Source organism: Sylvia atricapilla, chromosome 3 (genome assembly GCF_009819655.1).
Source record: "Sylvia atricapilla isolate bSylAtr1 chromosome 3, bSylAtr1.pri, whole genome shotgun sequence".
Taxonomy (NCBI): Eukaryota; Metazoa; Chordata; class Aves; order Passeriformes; family Sylviidae; genus Sylvia; species Sylvia atricapilla.
In genome coordinates, this window is record NC_089142.1 from 78618952 (window position 1) to 78638849 (window position 19898).

General features: G+C 36.4%; 1 protein-coding gene across 4 annotated transcripts in view; it reads left to right on the forward strand.

Annotated features, from left to right (window-relative positions):
- STRN (striatin) overlaps window positions 1-19898 on the forward strand; it is a 63059-nt gene that overhangs the window by 7932 nt on the left and 35229 nt on the right. For all 4 annotated transcript variants that reach the window (XM_066315923.1, XM_066315925.1, XM_066315926.1 and 1 more), the window contains exons 2-5: window positions 5098-5201; window positions 12248-12321; window positions 15351-15429; window positions 17208-17372. In XM_066315923.1, the coding sequence (XP_066172020.1) occupies window positions 5098-5201; window positions 12248-12321; window positions 15351-15429; window positions 17208-17372 (422 nt within the window). The remainder of the gene's footprint in view (window positions 1-5097; window positions 5202-12247; window positions 12322-15350; window positions 15430-17207; window positions 17373-19898) is intronic.

Consider the following 19898-nt stretch of genomic DNA (forward strand, 5'->3'; position numbering starts at 1 on the left):
TGTGGTGATATGAGTATGGTGCCTCTTAAAATTCTTCCCTAGTTGTACTAGACCATTGATATTTTCCTTCTCCTCTCCCTCTCTTCTCTTCTCACCCCCAGGGCATGCCTACACTTATTTACAAATATACTTAAATATGTAGTGCTTCAGTGAGCCAGCTACAATGTAAAATACTGAGTACCCTGGCAGCCTGCAGAATCCTTCTGGCAGATCTTGGTAGACCGGTTAGCACAACTGTTCCGGATTGATTCATCTCTATAATGTATTTAGTTATTTTAGCTATCTGCATATTTTTGCAATGCTTTTCCTTCAGTTTCCCTCCCCTTTTTTTTCTCTTTCTCTCAATCTCTGAAGACCTGGTTGTTGAATTTATGGAAGCATTTTGTTTAGTAGTTCTTTGTCAAGTAATGGCTGTTGACCTTTAAATGCCCATAAATTTGAAGTGTGATTTACTTTAAAATAATATGATAAATATTTTAGAGAAGAATAGAAAAGCTTTTCATCATTTTTGAGTCTTATGAATTAAAAAAAAATCAATTGCTTTTTAACATAAAATAGCTGTAAAATCAGAAACTGATCAGAGTTGATACTAAATGTGCACCAGTTCTTTTGCAGTCATAGTATGTTTATTTTTAAAAAAATCTTGTTAAAGAGGAATTTTTTTTAATCTCCTGCTTTTAGGTAGTGTCAAGGTATAAGCCTAAAAAAATGTCTAAATATAATATACTTTAAATGTGCTTGCTGTTGTGGTTGCTGATTCGAGGAGTTCTAAATTTCAGTGTAAATTTTTAAACATTGGTGAAATCTAGACTTATTAAAATGTGATTTCATTATTTAATTATGTTCTTATTGCTGCTAAGCCTTTATTAGGAAGTCAACAAAATTAAAAAAAAAAAATTGTTTATAGCTCACTGCTACCTAAAACAGTGTCTCACCTTTTTGTCTACTTCACAGTAATGTGACATTAGAGTCTTTTGGGGAATTTTGTGAAACAGTAGTGTCATTGCCTCTGAATTTTTTTTTTAATATAAGAATGAATGTTATTTTTAAAACTTCTTAGTAGAGAAGTGGAATGGTTAAGGTAGCTACAGTGCTGTAATGTAGACTGGATGTGTATGACACTTCTGGGTTATGTTGCAGTTGGTCGTACAAAAAAATTCAGTGAGATAAAGTGGAAAAAAAATACTGGACCCAACAATTGCAGCTGAAAGAGAATGTTCCAGGCATGTCTTTTTCCAGTGTTCTCTGGTTTTGTGGCAGCTATTTTTGTTTGGTTTGATTTTGGTTTTTTGTTTGTTTTGTTTTGTTTCGCCTTCTCTCTTGATTTTAATTTTGCAGTTGAGTTAGAATACAGTAACTTGTAGCACTTAGCCTGGAATAAACTCGAGGCGGATCCTGCCTTGATTCTTGCTGTGGAGCCAGCGGCGCCGGGAGCTTTATGGAGACGATGCGCCCCACCCATAGGGCAAGGAACAATCTGAGGTTTTGCGCGATCCCCCAAGGCGATCTTGAGGTTTGCAAAGGCTGGCTTACAGCTTGATGCATTTTAACCTTCTTACCCAGGAGGTCAGTTGTCGCAGAACCTGTTCGTTGGGAATATTTGCGAATTCTTGACATTTTTGGCAAACTTTCCCAGGAGTGGCCAAAACACAAGTGTAGAACACTGTTGCAGATTACTCAAAGTGGAAGGGAATCTCCTTTCCTCCTCTATTCCCTCAGGTGTAGCTCAGGCATCAGATTTGACTTGGCTTAAAGCTGCAGCCGTGGGAAGTCACCTGGTGAGACTCAGTCTATTGGTAAAATTCTGTCATTTATGCCTGAAACATAAGAAAACTGTAGTTATGCAGTTCAGTTATAATTTTCATCGTGTTTCAACCCAGACCTCCTGTACATTAAATATTTGCACAGACATTTAGACAAGTGTTGTCTATGTACTTTAATTGGAAATAATGATCCCACAGTTACCACTGTGTTGTTCTAGAGACTGCGAAAATACTGCTACATGTCATATTTTGTCATTTCAGATAGTTAAACTCATTGTTTATTCAGTTTACATTTATCTGCAAGGTGTTTCTGTTTGTTTTATGGTTTGAGCATTTAGGTTCCTTTGCACATTTTTGGTTAATTGCCAAAAGAATGAAATTTTAAAGAATTAGATCTGCTTATGACATGTGAACTGTTAGAGTATTGTTGTTAGTATGAAGTATCAGTTATTATTTTAACACTGTCCTTACATGCAATATAAATAAACCTGAATATCGTCATTAAGATTTTTTTCAAATAACATTTGGGCTTAAATGTATAACTGATGTTTACTGTCCACTGAGGCTGATGTAATTGTAATTACTCAGTACATGTATAAGTGAGGGATGAGGGTTGCTAACATCTTGTGGAAAAGAGAGGGAATATTTCTCTATGTTACAAAAATGTCCAAATCTAAGTATTCTCATTTCCAGAGCGAGAATTATTCAAAAACAGTGAGTACTAGGTGTAAGGGTGCTACTTGAAAGAAATGGATGAACAAACTGTGCTAGAAACCATGCAGCCTCCAAGGGGAGAGCAAAATTATTCTGTTTCTTGGAAGTACCAGTAAAACTACTTATCTGTAAAGTATATATTTATTAACCTTGAAGGATCCTAGCAAAAGGCTTATGTAGGGCTGGAGAAATAGCTCTTGGCCTGGGGATCTGTCTGTTGTTGCTGCGTGCATTTTAAGTAAGAAACACAAGGATTTCTTGAAAATCTAGGGAAAAGCAAAGTTCTAAGGCATCGTTAAGAACATGGACATTTTTACTGACAACAAAAGATATCCACATGAAGGAGGTGTCATATGATAGTTCTTAATCAAATCCATTTATGTCTCTTCCTCTTACAAAAGGAAGCTGTTAAAACTACTGAGAAGTTGCATTTTTAAGTTTAGTTTAGGCTGCTACCAGTGGAAGACGACTTTAGCCTCAGCTGTTAGCACAGTAATGCTGCTTTGACCTTTGTAGTATAGCTGTGTGTGAGCTGCGTTGTTTGCCAACCTTCCGGGTAAAAATGCTTCATTCCAGCGTGTTCAGTCAGTTCATTCTTGGCTAGGAATTGCTTGTAGACAGCAGGTCACATAATACATCACTTCAGCTTGTGTCCTGATGGCACTGGATGATCTGCTTCATTCCAGCCAAATAGATATTTACATCATGATTTTTGTTTTAAGTGTGTTTTGGTGTTCTCTCCCTTTTGACTAGAAGGGCACGTGTTTAGTTCCGCTGGGCCTATGTGGAGATAGAGTGAGAATCTGTGTGTCTGTACAGTTACTGCAAACTAAGTTATATGTGCCTGAGATGTTCCTCTTGGGAGGGATGCTGACCTTGTTGAGCTGAGATGCTTCTCACACACTTATATTCCTCAGGGTAGGAAATGCTGACTCTGGTATCAGCATTTCTTTCTCCTGTTCCTTTCTTTAAACCTGAGTATAAAATTGACATTAGAATTCAATTGTAGTTGTTGGTGCCGGAGCGAGAGATCTTTTGATTCAGCTGACTTTATTTTTTTTGGAATTCAAATGTGTTTCCCCTGTTGAAGGTGAAGACAGTCTTAGTTGGAGAGTGGCCAGTGTTTTTCTCTTGTTGTAAACTGGCTGGTCTAGTTGGTGACTGGCAGTTAAGGATCCTTCAGGTGTCTGTCAAGCTATTTATTGGCTGTACTTGAGCAATGAAATTATGTCAGCTGGTGTGATATTTTAGAGCAGCTGCTATTGCTGGCTGCAAACAAATGGACTTTCGGAGTAAGATTCATCTTGCCTGGTCGCCAAAATTCAACAGAGTTCACTGTGGGCCTTCCCTTTATAGTTGCTGTAGAGAAAATGACATTTACAGACTGTTTTTTCTCACCTTGCGATAAAAATTTGCAGGCAGATTCTTTGGAAGCAACTGTCTCCATTAACTAAAATATCTGAGACTGCTTGCAAGGTTGTGACAGGTGAGGATAGGATATTCCTGCTCATTTTTAATCCCTGACTTTCCTGGGCATTTATTTAAATAAAAGGCTTGTAGGTCTTCATACTCAACAGCTGATGGTGTAGACCTATTGTCTTTTATCCTGTCTGTGTGTCTCAAGAGACAGATGAGATGCTTGGAGACATAGCTGTAGAGGTGCAGAAAACTACTGATCCTGGAAATGGCAGGTGAGGCTGAGGCATGAAGTAGTGACTGCCTGTAGGTATTTTTGCCTAAAAATGTATTTATGAGTTGAGCAAGCACAGTAACTTGCTTCTTGATTTGAGCGTTAGGTACAAAAGCAGGTAGTTCTTCCTTTATGATTAGGAATATCTTGTGTTTGTCATAATTTTCTATTTAAAGGAGATTTTTCACAGGCAACTAAATTCTTGTGCTGGAAGTTGATAGAGGTTAGCTGAATGTTTTCTACTTGACTTTTATTTACTTATATACCATTTCTCTCCTTGTCTCCCTCACCAAAATACCTTTCCCTGTTTTCCTTTTTCTTCCTCTCTTAATTACAGTATTTCTGGAGAACTTTCCTTAACCTATTTTAGTAAGTATCATAATTAACACTTAACCCTGTATTACAAACAGGGTTTTATTTTTCTTTTGTTCTTATTTTAGCTGAACATGGCTTACATCAGGTTTTTTTACTAGTGTAATGTATCTAATGTGTATCTATAGAATTATACCCTAATTATACATTACTTCAGTTAGTGAGCACAAATACTTTATCATCTTCTCTTGCTTGTTGTTGGTAAATACTTTTATCTGCTGAAGGCTTTTTGTAGGCTCATTTTATCCATTCCTTATGCTTTATTGAATGTTTATCCAAGAGAGAAAACAAACCAAAATTGCTTTATTTCTTATCTTTTTTCTCTCCCTTTTTTTTTTTTTTTTTTTTTTTTGGGTCTGTAGTGAGCATGCTGTTTAGAAGGCTTATCTAGAAGGCAGTGGTTTTGGTAAATGTTTAATGTTTATGAAGCATAGTAAGCCAATTCCTTTTCAACTCTACAGATAAATGTTAAAATAACTTGGGAAGGCATACACACTTAAGAGCTATGCTGAGTAATTTTGAGGAAGCAGATTGTAAATTGAACACTTCCTTTTGCAGGCCCAGATTGCCTTTCTTCAAGGTGAAAGGAAAGGCCAGGAAAATCTGAAGAAGGATTTAGTGCGAAGGATCAAAATGCTGGAATACGCGCTCAAACAGGAAAGGTAGGCTGCTTTTGCCATGAGTATGTGATGGAAAAATGCTGAAGACAGAAACTATTTTACCTTTATATTTGACAAAACCCAAGGAATGTTTTTTCTGTCTCTACTCAATTCTCAGATTGACAAATTTTACTGTACTAAATAAGACCACTAGTCTACATGTCTTCATTATGATAAGAACAATAGCTAAAATAGTATGGCTTTTAATCTTGCTAAGTTTTTAGTCTTTTCTGTATGATAGATTTTACAAGAATATGTTCTGGAGGTTAATTGTGTGATTGAAAAAATGTTTATGCTTACCAGTTAATAAATGTCTATGTCATTGTTCATGGACATTTTAGTACAAGTCCCCAGTTTACCATTTTATTCTTATGTATACTTTCCTGGTATTCTAACCTTTGAGGCAAGCAAGTTGTTTTTAATCATGTTTTCAGAAATCTCTCTATTTGATTGATTTATTTTAGGCGAAGTTTAGTTTAATTCTTTTTATAGTGAAATGTCTTTTAGAATTCCTGAATAAAGAATATATTTATGGTACTGCTGCAAAGCAGTCATTGCTTACATTATCATTTTCCTATCAGATAATTCCTGCTTCTCTTTAATAAAATAAGCCTCTGAAATAGTTTGTTTAGTAAAAATAAGATTAAAAATATACACATAGGCAAATGAGGAATAGAATATCACTGGTAGATAATTTTAAAAGGACACCAATAGTTACATTAATGTATTGCATTTAGATTTGCTCATCTTATATGGGCTACTTTAGAACAAGGCATGTCTTCTACCATCCAGTTCGTCTCTTTCTGGTAGCAGCCAGTTAATCTGCTAGCATGGAGATGCAGCCAGGGTTCTGGCCAGCAGTAGCCCCAGGGCTCCAGTGTATTTTCTTCTGCGTTGGGGAGTTCTTGGAGCAGTGCTTAAGGTAGATACTCCTTTTGCCCAGGCCTTGTTATGGTACTGATCTTACATCAAGGAGCACAGAAAAATAAAAAAAGGGTGTATAATGGAGTTTGCAGTTTATGGCTGTGGAAAGGCTTACATTTGAAGTGTGATTACAAAGCTTAGTGTCATTGGTTCAGCTAAAGATGTACTCTAAGTTACACGTATTCTGTGAAGATTTCTTGTATGTCAAAACTGGGGGAGCTATTCCTGATTACGTAAAAGTATCTCTAATGCTTCATGTTCATAACCCACAGAAGTTAGCAATTTAAAATCATCAAAATATGTAAATACATTTTTGTGTGCTATCAGAGAAACTGTGTAACATTAAAAAGACAAAAATCAAACTTCTGTATGGATGATGAAAATGTCCCCCAGTTTTATCCTGTAAAATCCACCTAAGTTATGACATTTAAAACTGAATGCAGCAGTTCCTGTCAGGATTAGGAAAAACACTTGGTGGCTTCTTATTAGAGTTTTTACATCTATATTTTATATTGCATGTTTCTCTGCAGTGTGTGGTGTTAGCTTCAGTTGCTCAGGTCAGTAGGCTACAGTCAGTTGATCTGAATCCAGTGTGACAGCTCCAGTACGGGTGTGCAGTGGTTCCGTAAGCAGATGTGATGCTTGTGACTGGTGTGTGTGCTGGAGACAGCTATTTATGAGTTTTAAACAGCAGTTTTGTTTGCCAATTTCTGAAGAAATAGTCTTGTATTTCTGCTGGAATGATCTCCCAGCAAGTGTTCTTGCTTGATACTTCAAAGAACAGCGACATACTGAGCTTGGAAGCCCTGCTCTCTTTCCCAGCATTTTCCTAAATCAGCTGTCAGCCAGGTCAGGCAGTAGTCAGGATGCTGGCATTTTCCATTGGGTTCTTGGAGCTGGAAAATGAGATCCTACAAGGTAGGAGGAAGACATTGCTGCCAAGTTTAGAAAAGGTTGGTGTGCTGTGAGGGGACAGGGAGTCATTCCTGTGTTCCTTCATTTCTGCCCTGGCTGTGCAATATTTCAGATCTTTCTCAGCTGGATGAAATAAGTCATGAGTAAAAGAACAGATGATGGAATTGTGGACCAGAGTATTCCATGTTCACAATGCCCTCAGGAAATCACAAAAAGAAACTGGCCAACATTTGTTTTCTCAGGTCCATGCTTCAGTAGCTGCTGTTCTTTGTAGTGACTGCTCTGCATTTCTTTTATCAACCAAATAGTTTCAAATTTTACTACAAATAAACAACTTCAGAAGTGTTGTTCTCTATTTCATGTCATGTCATTTTATTGTGGGTAAGGTAGAAAATAAGTTTTACTACTGATTGCTATGTTTTTTCTGGCAGATTTAGTTTAATGTTTAGTCTTTATGTCAGTAATTGTGAGGTTACCTTTTTATTGTGTATATAGCAAGCCGAGTTGTTTCTGCTGAAGAGTCTTAGTAGGTGAAATAGCAAGGAGCTTAGACAGAGCCAGTGTGTAGTTGAGTGCTAGTGTTTTTCAACAGCAGTTTTGATGTAGTTTTGCCAGCATCCAGTAGATTGCAGTGTGAGGCTGTTCAGAGTTGAGGGTTACTTTTTATGACTTTATCAATACTTGCTCCACCACCAGTAAATTGCATTGATGCCTCTGGATTTTCAGGAGCTAGCTGAAACCTAGTACTGTTTCTGTCAAGTACATGTCCTGTTTCAGCTAGTCTAGCTCACTTCCTGTCTTAACATATTTCAACCAAAGAACTGGACTCCTGAGCCATGTCTCTAGAAACAGTTGATTTAATTTTATGTTGTTTTCTGCACTGATGTGTCTGATCAGTGTAAGGCTGGCGCCTTCTCCCCTGGGTAGGATATCTCGCCGTGCTGTTCCTGGCAATCGTTCTTGTTTATGTCTCTTGATTTGGCGGCAGCTCCCAGATCTTCTACGGATGTTTTGGCAGGCTCCCTCAGCACAGCTGGATCAGATGCTTCAGGTCTGGCGACAGACATTTCCAAGAAATAGTGGCTTTTTTTTTTTTACTGGAGTCAAACTTCTTTCTTTGTGAAGTATTCAAAAAAGTTTCACTGCACTCAGGAAATTTGGATGAAGGCTTTTAGCATTTTCCTAAGCAATTCTTGAAGTTGTGGCAGCCATGTTGAATGTTTCCAAGCACTGAATAGAAGACACATAGTTGAATGAAAATACTGCTAATCAAAAGAGGAGAATTGTGTAATGAAGGGCAGAAGCCACAGCAGTGGTAATATTCATACTTATCTGAGTAAGTGCATCTACCCAGGGACATAGTTTCACAGTTGCTAAAATATCTTTCTTTCAAACTGGAAGGCTAGTCTTCAGATAGAAAATACCTTCTATGAGGTTGTGTCCTTTGCGTAGCTGTTTTCAAGTCATTTTTCTGTCTCTGCATACTGTTAATAGTTCATATGTAATTTTCAGAAATGGAAGGTAAATCACTGAACTTGAATGAGTTTCATATAATAAATCTTTAAGATGTTTCTTTTTCCCCCCTGCCAACAAACCACTGTCCTTTCTTTTGACCAGGTGATACAAAGGTTGAAGAAACTTTCATTTTACTTTATACTTTTTTACACAAAAAATACTTTATCTCTTTTTTGTGGTGGTAGTATGACATTACTGGGATGTGTGAGCTGGAGTTCAGTGTGAGCTGCAGAAGGCCAGTTTAAAAGTGTTAATAAGCGGACCATGTGATTTCTGAAAAAGTGAAAAAATTAAGCATTACAGATGGGCAGGGTATATTCTATCCTTGTAAAAACACGTTAAATTAAAATGGACTGTTGGAATAAGTGATATTATGAATTTGTGTAGAAAAGAATTAAGGTTATTTTGTGGAAAGTGTCATATCCTTTGATGCAATATGTGTAACTGAAGGGTCAAGACTTCCTTGTAGTCCTGGAGTCTGAGTCATGGTGTTCAGCCCTTTTCTCAGAGCACTTTAGGAAGAAGATTATTTTTCATACCTGTGACATTTTCAGCTGTATCATAAAAAAGTGTCTAATAATAAATCACACACTGCCTGCAGAAGTGTAGAAAATATTTCCTAGGTGGCCTATTAGCAATCTATACTGATTTTTTGTGAGGTTTTTTGTAATATTTTTCTGAACTTTAGAAGCTGACCACAAGTGAAGATGAGTTCAGTGTGCCACATCCTTTCACGTTTCTGTTTTCTGCTGAGAAACTTGAATTTATGCCAGTTGTATTTAATTCAGGTTTGATGATATTACTGGGTTTTTTTGTCATTTTATGCAGTCAGAGCTCCATAACTTTGTTTTTAACTTTGCCAGCAATATTGAAAATAAGGATTACCTTTTGGGATTTTCATCTCTTCAAATTGCCTCTTTGTTAGAATGTGGTTCTTCCGCCTTTTTTGTAGTGCTACTGGTCTCTGCCTGCAATATACAAAGTTAGGTCCTCTAAAAGATGAAATCTTAGTCCAGCTTGGCCCTAAAAAATTTAAAGGGCCAGTGGTGTACAAGACCATGTAATTTACATGATCCTCTTGAAGTAAAGAATAACAGCAACAGCTTTAAAAGCTGTTGCGCTATGAGGTGGAAACGGTTAGAAATTCCTGGTACTACCAGTTTAAAATGGATGTAGAATGAATAATTTCATTTTGCTGAAATGGTTTTGTAATACTTTTCATGAGTGGGGAAAACTTCAGTAAGAAAAAAGACTATTACCATTGATTTAAGAGTGAAGTGACTTAAAAAGTGAGCAAACATGGATTTAGGAGATTGAAATAAATATACTGAAAAGTTTTAAAAAACTGTAGTCTGAATCTCTGAAAGATGGATTTTGGAGAACCTGAGATCTGAGGAACAGGAAAGGTACTCAGAATGATTCTTTCAGTGAGCCTAGCAAATATTTTACTTAGGCTGGAAATGATTAACAAAACTTGATAAGAAAATTAGCGAACGCATAGAGCGTAGTGGAACTTTGTATAAAACTGAAAGGAAATGGTGACTGCTGCAAAAGTAACTTCTTCCTGAAATTATTTGAAGGAATGAAGTAGAGCACAACATATGTCAGTAATCCACACTGGAGCAGAGTATTAATATTTGTTTGCTTCTGATAAATCAGATCAAAATAGATTACATATTAAGGTCTCTTGAATTCATGACTGCATAAAAAATTGCGGTATTTAAAGTTGGTGAGATAGGTTGGTGACAGAGGGGAGGATTTCTTAATTCTTGATTAATCATTGCTTTTCATTAATGATGATGGGGGGAGAGTATACATAGCATCAATATTTAACAATAATGAAATGCAGTTGTTTCACCAGAGTAACATGTAAGAAATGGATAGGTGGAAAAGGAAAGATACACGTTTTGGTTGAGCATTCAGCTTTGATTTTGTTCTACTCTCCATTATTCTTTTCTATGCTGACCAAAATGTTTAACTTTCATCTATTGCTTTTAATACATTTCAAGCACATCCTTTCTCCTTTTCTTATTGATTGCTGCTCAGCTGAGTTAGAGCTTAGTGCTCTGGCTCTTGAGTGTTAGTTCCTTCATCTGTCAGTGTTGCTATGCCTAAGAGGCACTTCTTCACTCTTCACTTACCCTTCTCAGTCAGAATTAAATGTTTATTATAATTAAAACACAGTTGGATTAGTAGGAAGCTAGTACTGTCGATACTGAAGCGTAGGAGCCTACCAAGCGTTCTTCAGTGCTGTTTTGTTAGAAGTAATGGATTTTCTTGACGAAATAGAAAAAGGCAAAACGAAACAGTAATGTAATGAAGACCTTTAAGAGGCAGTCAAGAGGTGTAGGTAACTTGAAAACATTTTCTGTAGCTGTTCTTGATACAGTCATGGGAGCTTAGTGAAAACTTGCCTCATACAATTACAGATTGTCAAACCCATTAATTTTTTTAGAAACAAATTTTAAGTGGAAGAGCTCCCTTGTGCATAGTTGAGCTAATGAAACGCATTTTCGTGCTGGTGTGTAGGAGAGGTTTGGTTGGGATTTTTTTGTTTGCTTGGTTGGGGCTTTTTATCTAGCCTATTTCTTGCTCCCCTACACTTCGCTTTGTACATTTATGTTTGAACTGTATGTATGTGTGTGCTGTTTGATTGTTCCACTACTCCCAGGCTGCACACGCAGCATTTCCTGAGTTTTCAGCCTTTTGTTTAGGGTAGGAACTAGTGTAAGTGCCACTCTTCTATCCAGTTATGAATGTATAAAACTTGTAATTTTGTACTTGTGAGTGTGAGAGAAGGAGGTTGTAAATTGCAAAACTAGTAAAGGCTTGCTTTGCTTCACTTTCTCTGTTGCAGTGTTATAAGACTACTGTAATGAACTTGAAAAACTTACACATGCCTGTGTAATACTGTACTACTGTGGTGTTATTATGTGTATTTAAAAGTCTATACCTACTCAGTTTTTAGGATGAATCTTCTAAAATTAAAAAGCATTTCCATTTTTTTTGTAGCAACTCTTGTCGATGTATGGCATGTTTTGTGGGGTTTATTACATTAGACCTCCTGAAGGGTAAATTGTTTTGGAAGAAAGTCTCAATTTTTGCACTTGGTCAAAAGTGGTGGCAGACCTAGCAGCTTTGAGAGAAGCTGGTGTGGGTGAGCTGTCATTGCTAAGTCTTTTTTAGAACACATCTAACTGAGGGCCTGCTGCTGTTGGAGCATTTCAAAGAATAAAACTAAAGTTTGCTTAATGGAGTGACAGTATGGGATATGAAGTAGATGAACACACGTGGGTAGTAAAACTGAACTGAACTGAACTGACATGGGTAGTAAAAATGTTTCGTAGTGATGGCTAAAAAAGAAAGACTGGGAGGTTGGGAAGGGAAGCAGAAGAATTTCTCCTGTCCACAGGGGTGGAACCTTTTCTGTAGCAAGAGCTTTTTGTAAAATCTTCACTCAAGTGCTCTGTGTCTTTCCTCAGTATTCACTATGCAATTACATGTAACCCTTGGAAAAAATACTTGAATAAAATTAAGTATCTGAAGTCATGGTAAAATTATTTGGTTTGCTTTGTTCCTAGCCTAGAAGAAAAGAGTGGCTTTTCAAATGAAAACAGGTGACATGTGTTTACATCCTTTAATGTACATCCTTTAAATATACTTAGAGAATTTTTTTTTGTTTGGTTTCCTTTCAGGGCTAAATACCACAAATTAAAATATGGCACAGAACTGAATCAGGGAGATATGAAGCCACCGAACTATGATTCTGGTAAGACTATTGAGAATGAGTTTATTACTGGAATAAAAGCTTTAATGTGTTGTGTGGAAATGCTGAATTGGTAGTATTCATAAAATAAGTCTCTTAATGGAGCAGTGAGAACAGACATAATTAATAAAGCCTATACTCTTGTACAATTAAAAATACATGCTAGTGCTCTATGAGTCTATTAATAAATCAAGTTAGTTTAGTTTTTTAAGAAAATCCAAACCCAAATGAGCAGACTGCTCTTGGAGAGAGTAGTTTTTCTGTCCCTTAGTGATGTGAATGGCTATTCTAGAACAGGATGATACTAGATTCATAACAATAGAATCCTTTTATCTCTGGGTAATTCTTCTGAATGAAATATGTAATGGATAATTTTTTGTTCAATTACTTCAGTGGTATTCCAGGGGAAAAAAATAATTGAAGTGCATATTAGACATAAGTGAGAGTTTTTGAATGGGAGATTTCTCTGCAGAATTCAAATGATCATTGGGACATGTCTTTAGCTAATTTCAGTTTTTTATTTTGGTCTCTGGAAAGCTGATTTATTTGCATCTCCTACTTCACACAAATAGATTTAAGCACTGAACTGGGGAAAATAAGAATTTAAATTACTTCCTTTTATCCCTCTATGTCCCTATCTTTTCCTCAGGGGAAAAAATTATAAAAAAGGGGGACAGAGATGTGGCTATAGGTGAAGCCATTGAAAAAATAGGTAGTGGTTTTTTGTGTCTCAGTCTCCTGGTGCTTCTACTACAATGAAATTGGAACCACCAATATGTAAGGGCAGAGCATAGAATGTCTGCTTGATTTTTGTCTGTCACTTGATTTGTGGAGGGGATGGTCTGGTTGACTGTCATGGTGATTTCTTCCCTCACTGGGTTTAGGGGATCATTAAAAGACTCCCAAATAAATGGTTGGAGAAATCCAACCCCATACCAACTAGCAAAGCTTTACCCCAGGCTTTTCTTGTCCAAGGTTTTAATTAATTTTTGAGAAATTTTATTTCATGCAATTACCGGTGTTATTTCCATAACTGAAGACATACTGAATTTGGTGCTGTTTAGTGGAGGACCTCAGTCTGTATCTGGACCTTTAGAAAACTTTGTCCTGATCATACACAATCCTAGACAACTATGGGGTTTTTTCCTAGTTTCTCAGGATGCATCTACGGCATGTTGCTCCAGTTTCCAGCTGAGGAATGTACTGCAAGGCCTGGCTTGCCCAGCAGAGGTCTAGACTGCTAAGTCAACATTGTGGAAATACTTTAGTTAAAATTCCATTATTCTTATCCTGTTGTATTCTATACATAGCAATCAGAAATACGTATTTTTATTCTATATCAAATCTGGACTGATGACTTAAAATAGAAACTTTGTTCTAATGCTGTTTTGAAGTTGTCTTTGATAGATACTTAAGTTGTATGTCCATAATTTCCTGTCATCCTGTCCCTATGTTTCCTGCCCAGTCATGAAAAACAGTGGAAATGTTGGTAGTAGTTCTTCCACATGGGTATTTTTTGTTTTCTTTATGATCTCTTGGCAATTCTGTAACACAATTTTGGAAGAAAGATTTCAACCTCCTGGTAAAGGGATACTTTTAAAATTATTTATACAATTTATCTATTTATACTGTATATACTATATCTTCTGCTATAATTTCCTCATAATGCAAGTCTTTTCATTCTTATCTGCAAACCACTGCTACTGCTGGCAGTCATCATTTTTGAGACTAAGCACAAGAGAATTCTTGCCTCTGGATATACTTAACAGTGCCTTCAGAAGAACAGGTTTTGCTTTCAAAAGGAATTTTCAGGCACATTTACCTCAGTCATGTTTTAATAATTATAGACTGAGCTTTGGTAGCTGAGTGTTGGATCCAGCTGTGTCCAGTTGTCATTGGAAAATGGTTGTGCATTTGATTATTTCCTGTGGTTACTATTAAATAGATTTGTGAATATGAGTTGTCTAAAATTCGTATGTCTCTACTTGCATGTGAATTTAGATTAGTGTTTTGATAGCTTCTTTAGGTAGGTCATGGAGGTTTTTTTTGTGTAGTGTTAATTGAGTTGTTTAAAGGTAAATGACTTCCTGATGAGAATAATAGCTTTTTCATGTCACATACCAAGTTAGTCATAGGACCATACCACAGGTTTTTCTGGTTCTTGTTTACACAGGAAGTTTGTTCATCCTTCAGTGTTTGGACCACAAGGTTTTCAAGTTTTGTAGAGGCTTTCATAGATTATAAACCAAGATCTTTTATCTTGGGAAGCATATGCATCTCCTTGAGGAGAGGAAAAAAAACCCCATCATCGTGGGCTGTGAAGCTGTATATGGCATAAACGTGTAGTTGTTGGTTGCCAGCATTCTGATAGTTTTCTTAAGAGAACAGCCACATGATTTTTTTGATTTTTTTTTTTTTTTAAGATTTTCTTGGAGTAGTAACATTTGGTACAAATTTGTGGTTGGGGAAAATGTGATGAAAATTCTTCAACAACTTTTCAGGTTAAAAAATAACCTCTATTATTTGTTTGTTTCTACGAAACTAATCCGAATAAGGATTAAATTGATGTAAGTAGATCTGTTGATTTATGTTGAACTGGCAAATATTAAGGGAATTGGGAAGTTGTAGACCAGTATCATGCTGCAGTTAGCAGTTAAAGATATTTGTGTTCACATTTAATGTGAGCAGCAATTATCTTGGAAGGCCAAAGCAAAAATTGGACTGCAGACTGACTGTCATTATGTACCCCTACAGGAGTTAGGAGCTTGCTCTTATAGAGTAGGACTGTTCAGGAGTTAGGACTAGTGGAACTTGCTCTCGCAGAGTAGAATGTACCTGGAAATCTTTATGTGTATGTAGTACTACTATGATGTGTGCAATTTTTTTTTCTCCCTTTGTTATTTGCACTTTGAGTTTTGTAATTAAACCATTCCTAATCATTTTAAGGCAGATTACATTTGTCTTTTCAAGTGGATGGGCATCTTCTATGCAAGTAGGAAAAGGAAAAAATGTAATAAAATAATCTTTTTCAGATGAAGGGAATGAGACAGAGATTCAGCCACAACAGAACAGTCAGCTAATATGGAAACAAGGACGACAGCTGTTAAGACAGTAAGTGTTAAAAGAAAGATTCAAATACTGAATGCAAAGAATGAATCAGCTAATGAAATATGATGGTGATGGTATTTGATTTTTTTTTTCAGTTGTATTTTGCTGAAAGACAAATTGGTGTGTGTGATGAAGTTCATTGAGCTTCTGCACTACTTTTCCTTGGGTTTTGAAAAATTTTAATATTTCATAACTTCAGATGGGAAGCCTTGTCAAGTCACAAACACCTGATCTCATACTCCGTGAAAGAAAAGTGAATAATCAAACAAGCTGTCTGGGAGAACAGTAGGTCATGACACTTTGCAATTAAAAACCAAAACACAAGCAATTTTGCTAAGAGCTGTGTAAAATAAAAACAGCTAGCATTGGAGAAGGAAAAGTTTTATTTTGGCTTGTGCAAGTTGTAGAAAATATTAACATCCAGAAGGATAGACTAGATGTTTTCTAATTCTCTGTTCATCTCAATGAAACAAGTGCCTGTTAATCTAAATTAATTTTTGAGCTGTGATCGTAATAACTAAATTAATTGTCATGATAGTGTGTTACAGAGGATTAAATGAGAAGGTACTGAGACAGTAAGGATGGTCTCGAAATTAATCTTAAAAGACTTTTCCAAGGAGTTGTACAAAAGTTAGATTAATTGGATGGCTTGTACAGAGTTCTCTTCTGCAAGAGCGCAAATCTTTGCATGCATGTTGAATAAATGTAAATAGAGTGGTCTTGACTTGGATCAGTGATTTTGAAGACAAGCCATTCCTTCTCAGCGTAGTTCATACAAGAGTGCACAGTGCTGAATAGAGAGTGCATATTACTGACAGACTTTGTTTTGCATAGGTGGCTTGTTTGATTTTTCTATAGCCAACAATCAGTATTTTTCTCCTAATGTGGTTGTGTGGATGATGTTAAATAATTGGAGGAGAATGTTCTTGCAGGAAAAGTGCATGTCCCTGATTTGTAACAGCTGTCACTGTAAAATAGCATTTTCCTCCTTCAGAGTTGTCTCTAGAATATTGACAGTTTAATCAGTTCAGTGCTATTAACTCCATGTTCTAGAGGGAAGGACGCAGACCGATTTTTTTTTTTTTTTTCTTTTTTTTAAATTGTTATTTTCCTCCTGTTTCTCTCAAGGGCAACATGGCATATTGATGAAAGGTCCAACTTTAAACCAACTTTTGGCTGTGAGGTTTTCATACGAGGATTTTTCTGTTCAGTCTTTATAAGGAAGACAGATTTTTGCAGATCCATTGCAGAATAAAAGAAAGGCAAGACAAAGATTGTATCAAGCCTAGTATATCATAAATAACAACTCTTACCAATAGCCATGGGTATAGAATTTGGTTTTTATTCTCTGTTTTCTAGGCTTCTAATAATGTTTACTTAATGAACATATCTGGTGCTTCTTGTATCTAGTTTCTGTGTGTCAAAGAATAAAACGACCATGGTTGTGCATGCAACCGTGGTCATTTTTATAAAGCAGCTGTAAGTATTTTAATTGAAAGTGCCTTTCCATCCATTTTAGTAAATGAATGAATAACGTATTGTATAACCTCTGACTGCCAGGCTCTCTGATTTTTTTTTTCCTCAGTGACTGTAGAGGCTGGTACTGCAAGAGGCGATCCCTCTGCAGCTGGTACAGGATGATTTACAAGCATGTTTCACTAGCTCAGCACCGTCGTTTGCTAAGCTAAGGGATTGAGGATGAGTTCAGGGAGAAGTTTTCATTCCATGTTTTGCAGAAGTGAGATGTGCAGAGAAGATTAGCATGAGTTCTCTTCCTTCAGGTATCTACAAGAAGTGGGCTACACCGACACAATATTGGATGTGAAATCAAAACGAGTGCGAGCTTTATTGGGCCTCTCAAGTGATGCTTCAGAAAAAGAGAACAGGAATCAAGAGCCAATGGTAAATGGAACAGAGGGCCAGATTAAAGAGAACGCAATGATCGGGTAAGCATCAAGGTTTTGTTATTGGTCTGCAAAAATGCATTTAGTGGTGTTGAAGAAAATTTTTGTTCACTGAGAAGATTTTAGGATTTTTCCCTAGTTCGAGATTAGATCAATTCTAACTAATTTTATTATATTAAGCAAGAAGTATGGAAGTAATTCTTTAGATCCATGTCTTAAAAGCACCATAATTTATTTTTCCATTTAGATGACAGCATTAAGTCAAATCAAGCCTCTTCTGAGATATGATTGCTAAGTGTTTAGAAGTCATTGTTGTTTCAAGTTAATGGTTTGTTCGTATGGCTGAAAACTTTACTGTGTAGGTTACAGGCTTTGCTCCTCTGGTCTGTGCTGACTATGACATGATAATCTCTAAAAGAGAAGGATGTTTTTTGGCTAAATCTGAAAAACAAAGTCACTCATTACATTCTTAGTCCTGTAAGTTTTTTGTTTTCTACTGATGAATAGACATACGTAAATGTGACTGAAATGTAAGGTATTTATTTCTGTGTTTTATTATTTCTAATACTATGGAAAGTCAGACAAAGACAGTAAAAGCTTGTTCTTACTTCTTCTCTTAAGTAATGTTAAAACTTAAGAGGCTTTTTTTTATTTTCTTTTTTCCATGCAGAGTTAAAAAAGAAAAAAGTTAACTGTAAGGGTTTCAGAAAAACAATCTGTTCATTTTTGTAGTTAAAATATCTAATATCTATATAGATATTATAGTTGCAAAACTGGAAAAACAATGAAAATTGTGAAGAAATATAGGAACGATGAAAATTATGAAGAAATGTAGGAACAATAGATGACATAGCTATTTCAGTAGTACCACAGCTTTCCCCAGAAATCCTCACTCTTTTTTCCTTTTCTATACTCATGGGGCAAAATTCAAGACCTTTATTTTTTAAGACCTAATGTTGTTATATGTGTATCCTATCTTCTAAAAAGCATGTGTAAGATTTTGTTTATCCTCTCCTGATAGCTGCAGCAACTTCAGGCCAACAAGTTACATAAGGGCAGAAGTTCCTCGTTATGTAATTAAATATAATGCTGTGAGATAGAAAACTTGAATATGTGAAAAAACCTGCAAGCTACTAAAATATGTTGTGCTGCTACATAGTTGAGAAGTCATGTTGTTTATGTACAGCAGCTTTGTTTTGAAGAACAAGGGATGCTTGATAGCTTGCAATAACAATTTTGGTTTGATTTCTGCTTCTTCTCTTACACTTCCAAATTTATTTACATGTATTTACATAGTTTTGAAAAAGGTGGATATGTGTATTAAGGTAGTTATTTGATAGGTAAAATATTGGGACAGTGGTTTTGATACAGCAGTTTTGGATGTATTTGCATTTCTTTCCTATCTGCTTGGTTTTGGGATAGATCTGACATTAGGTTTAACACTTTGTAGTTTACCCCCTGGCTGAGCTTATTCACTGATGGAGAAAAATTAATTCCCTTCCATTGTGGCTATACAAGCTTGTCAGCTGCAAGGCTGGTCAGGCTGTGCACTTTGAAAAACTGCTCTTGCTTGTGATGCCTGAGATGGCAGACTGCATTACAGAGCTTAGAGAAGTGTTTTGATAACATAATAAACAAGAAGGGACTGCAGGGCTTTACAGTGGAAAAATATTCCACGAATTTTTGTTCAACATAGTCATGTCAGTCTTTATGGATGATTTTGAATTTCTAAATGTCCACTGAGATCTTCCTCATTGGAAGGAAAAAGTCAGGATTCTACTAGAATTCCTTGATCAGTCTAAGTACAGGACTACCTCTCAATGCTGTGATTCTTCTGGGTGCTTCAGTCATACTTTTCAGACCTCCTCTTTCAATTTTTCTTTCAGGAAGCAGTCTGTGGCTTGCTTCCTGGCAGAAATTGCCTGTTATTTAACAGCTATTTCATCTTGTGCTACCTCACTCTTTCTGTGACGTGTGGTACTATTCACCTTCTTCCAACTGCATCATTACTTGCTTCTGAGATTTCAAAGTGCAGCTTTGTGGTAAATGCAAAATCAGAAATAAGCTCATATTAACCTGTTACCTGCCTCTTATAATGCCAGCATTACTTCAGCTTATATAGAAAGCTTCTCTTTGAAAAGTATAGCATTGAATAGATGACACAGGTCTAAGGCACGTGGATGTTACTCCTCAACTCAACTGAAATTTTTAGTGAGTGTTTGAAAACCTAATTTAATGCTGTCCTACCTGGTTGGCAGAACTTGAAAAAAATTTAGGTGACTCAGGTAAAATCTGGCTTAGAGTTGAGGAAGGTGCATCCTTTGAAGCAACCTCACCAGTGCTCGGCTGCCTACTGCAAGGGCAAAAGAACTGGCAATTCCTGTGGCAGCCTCTTGTTATTTCTTGTGTGCATGTAAAGTGAAAAATGGATTTAGGCTACACCAGACTTTTGCAGTTGGAAGGAGTGCAATGAACAAGTGTCTGCAGTTTGGTGGAAGGGGAAAGTTATGGTGAGAAATTGGAAGAACGAGAAACCAAACAAAACTTTAGTGCAGTTCCAGGAAGTTT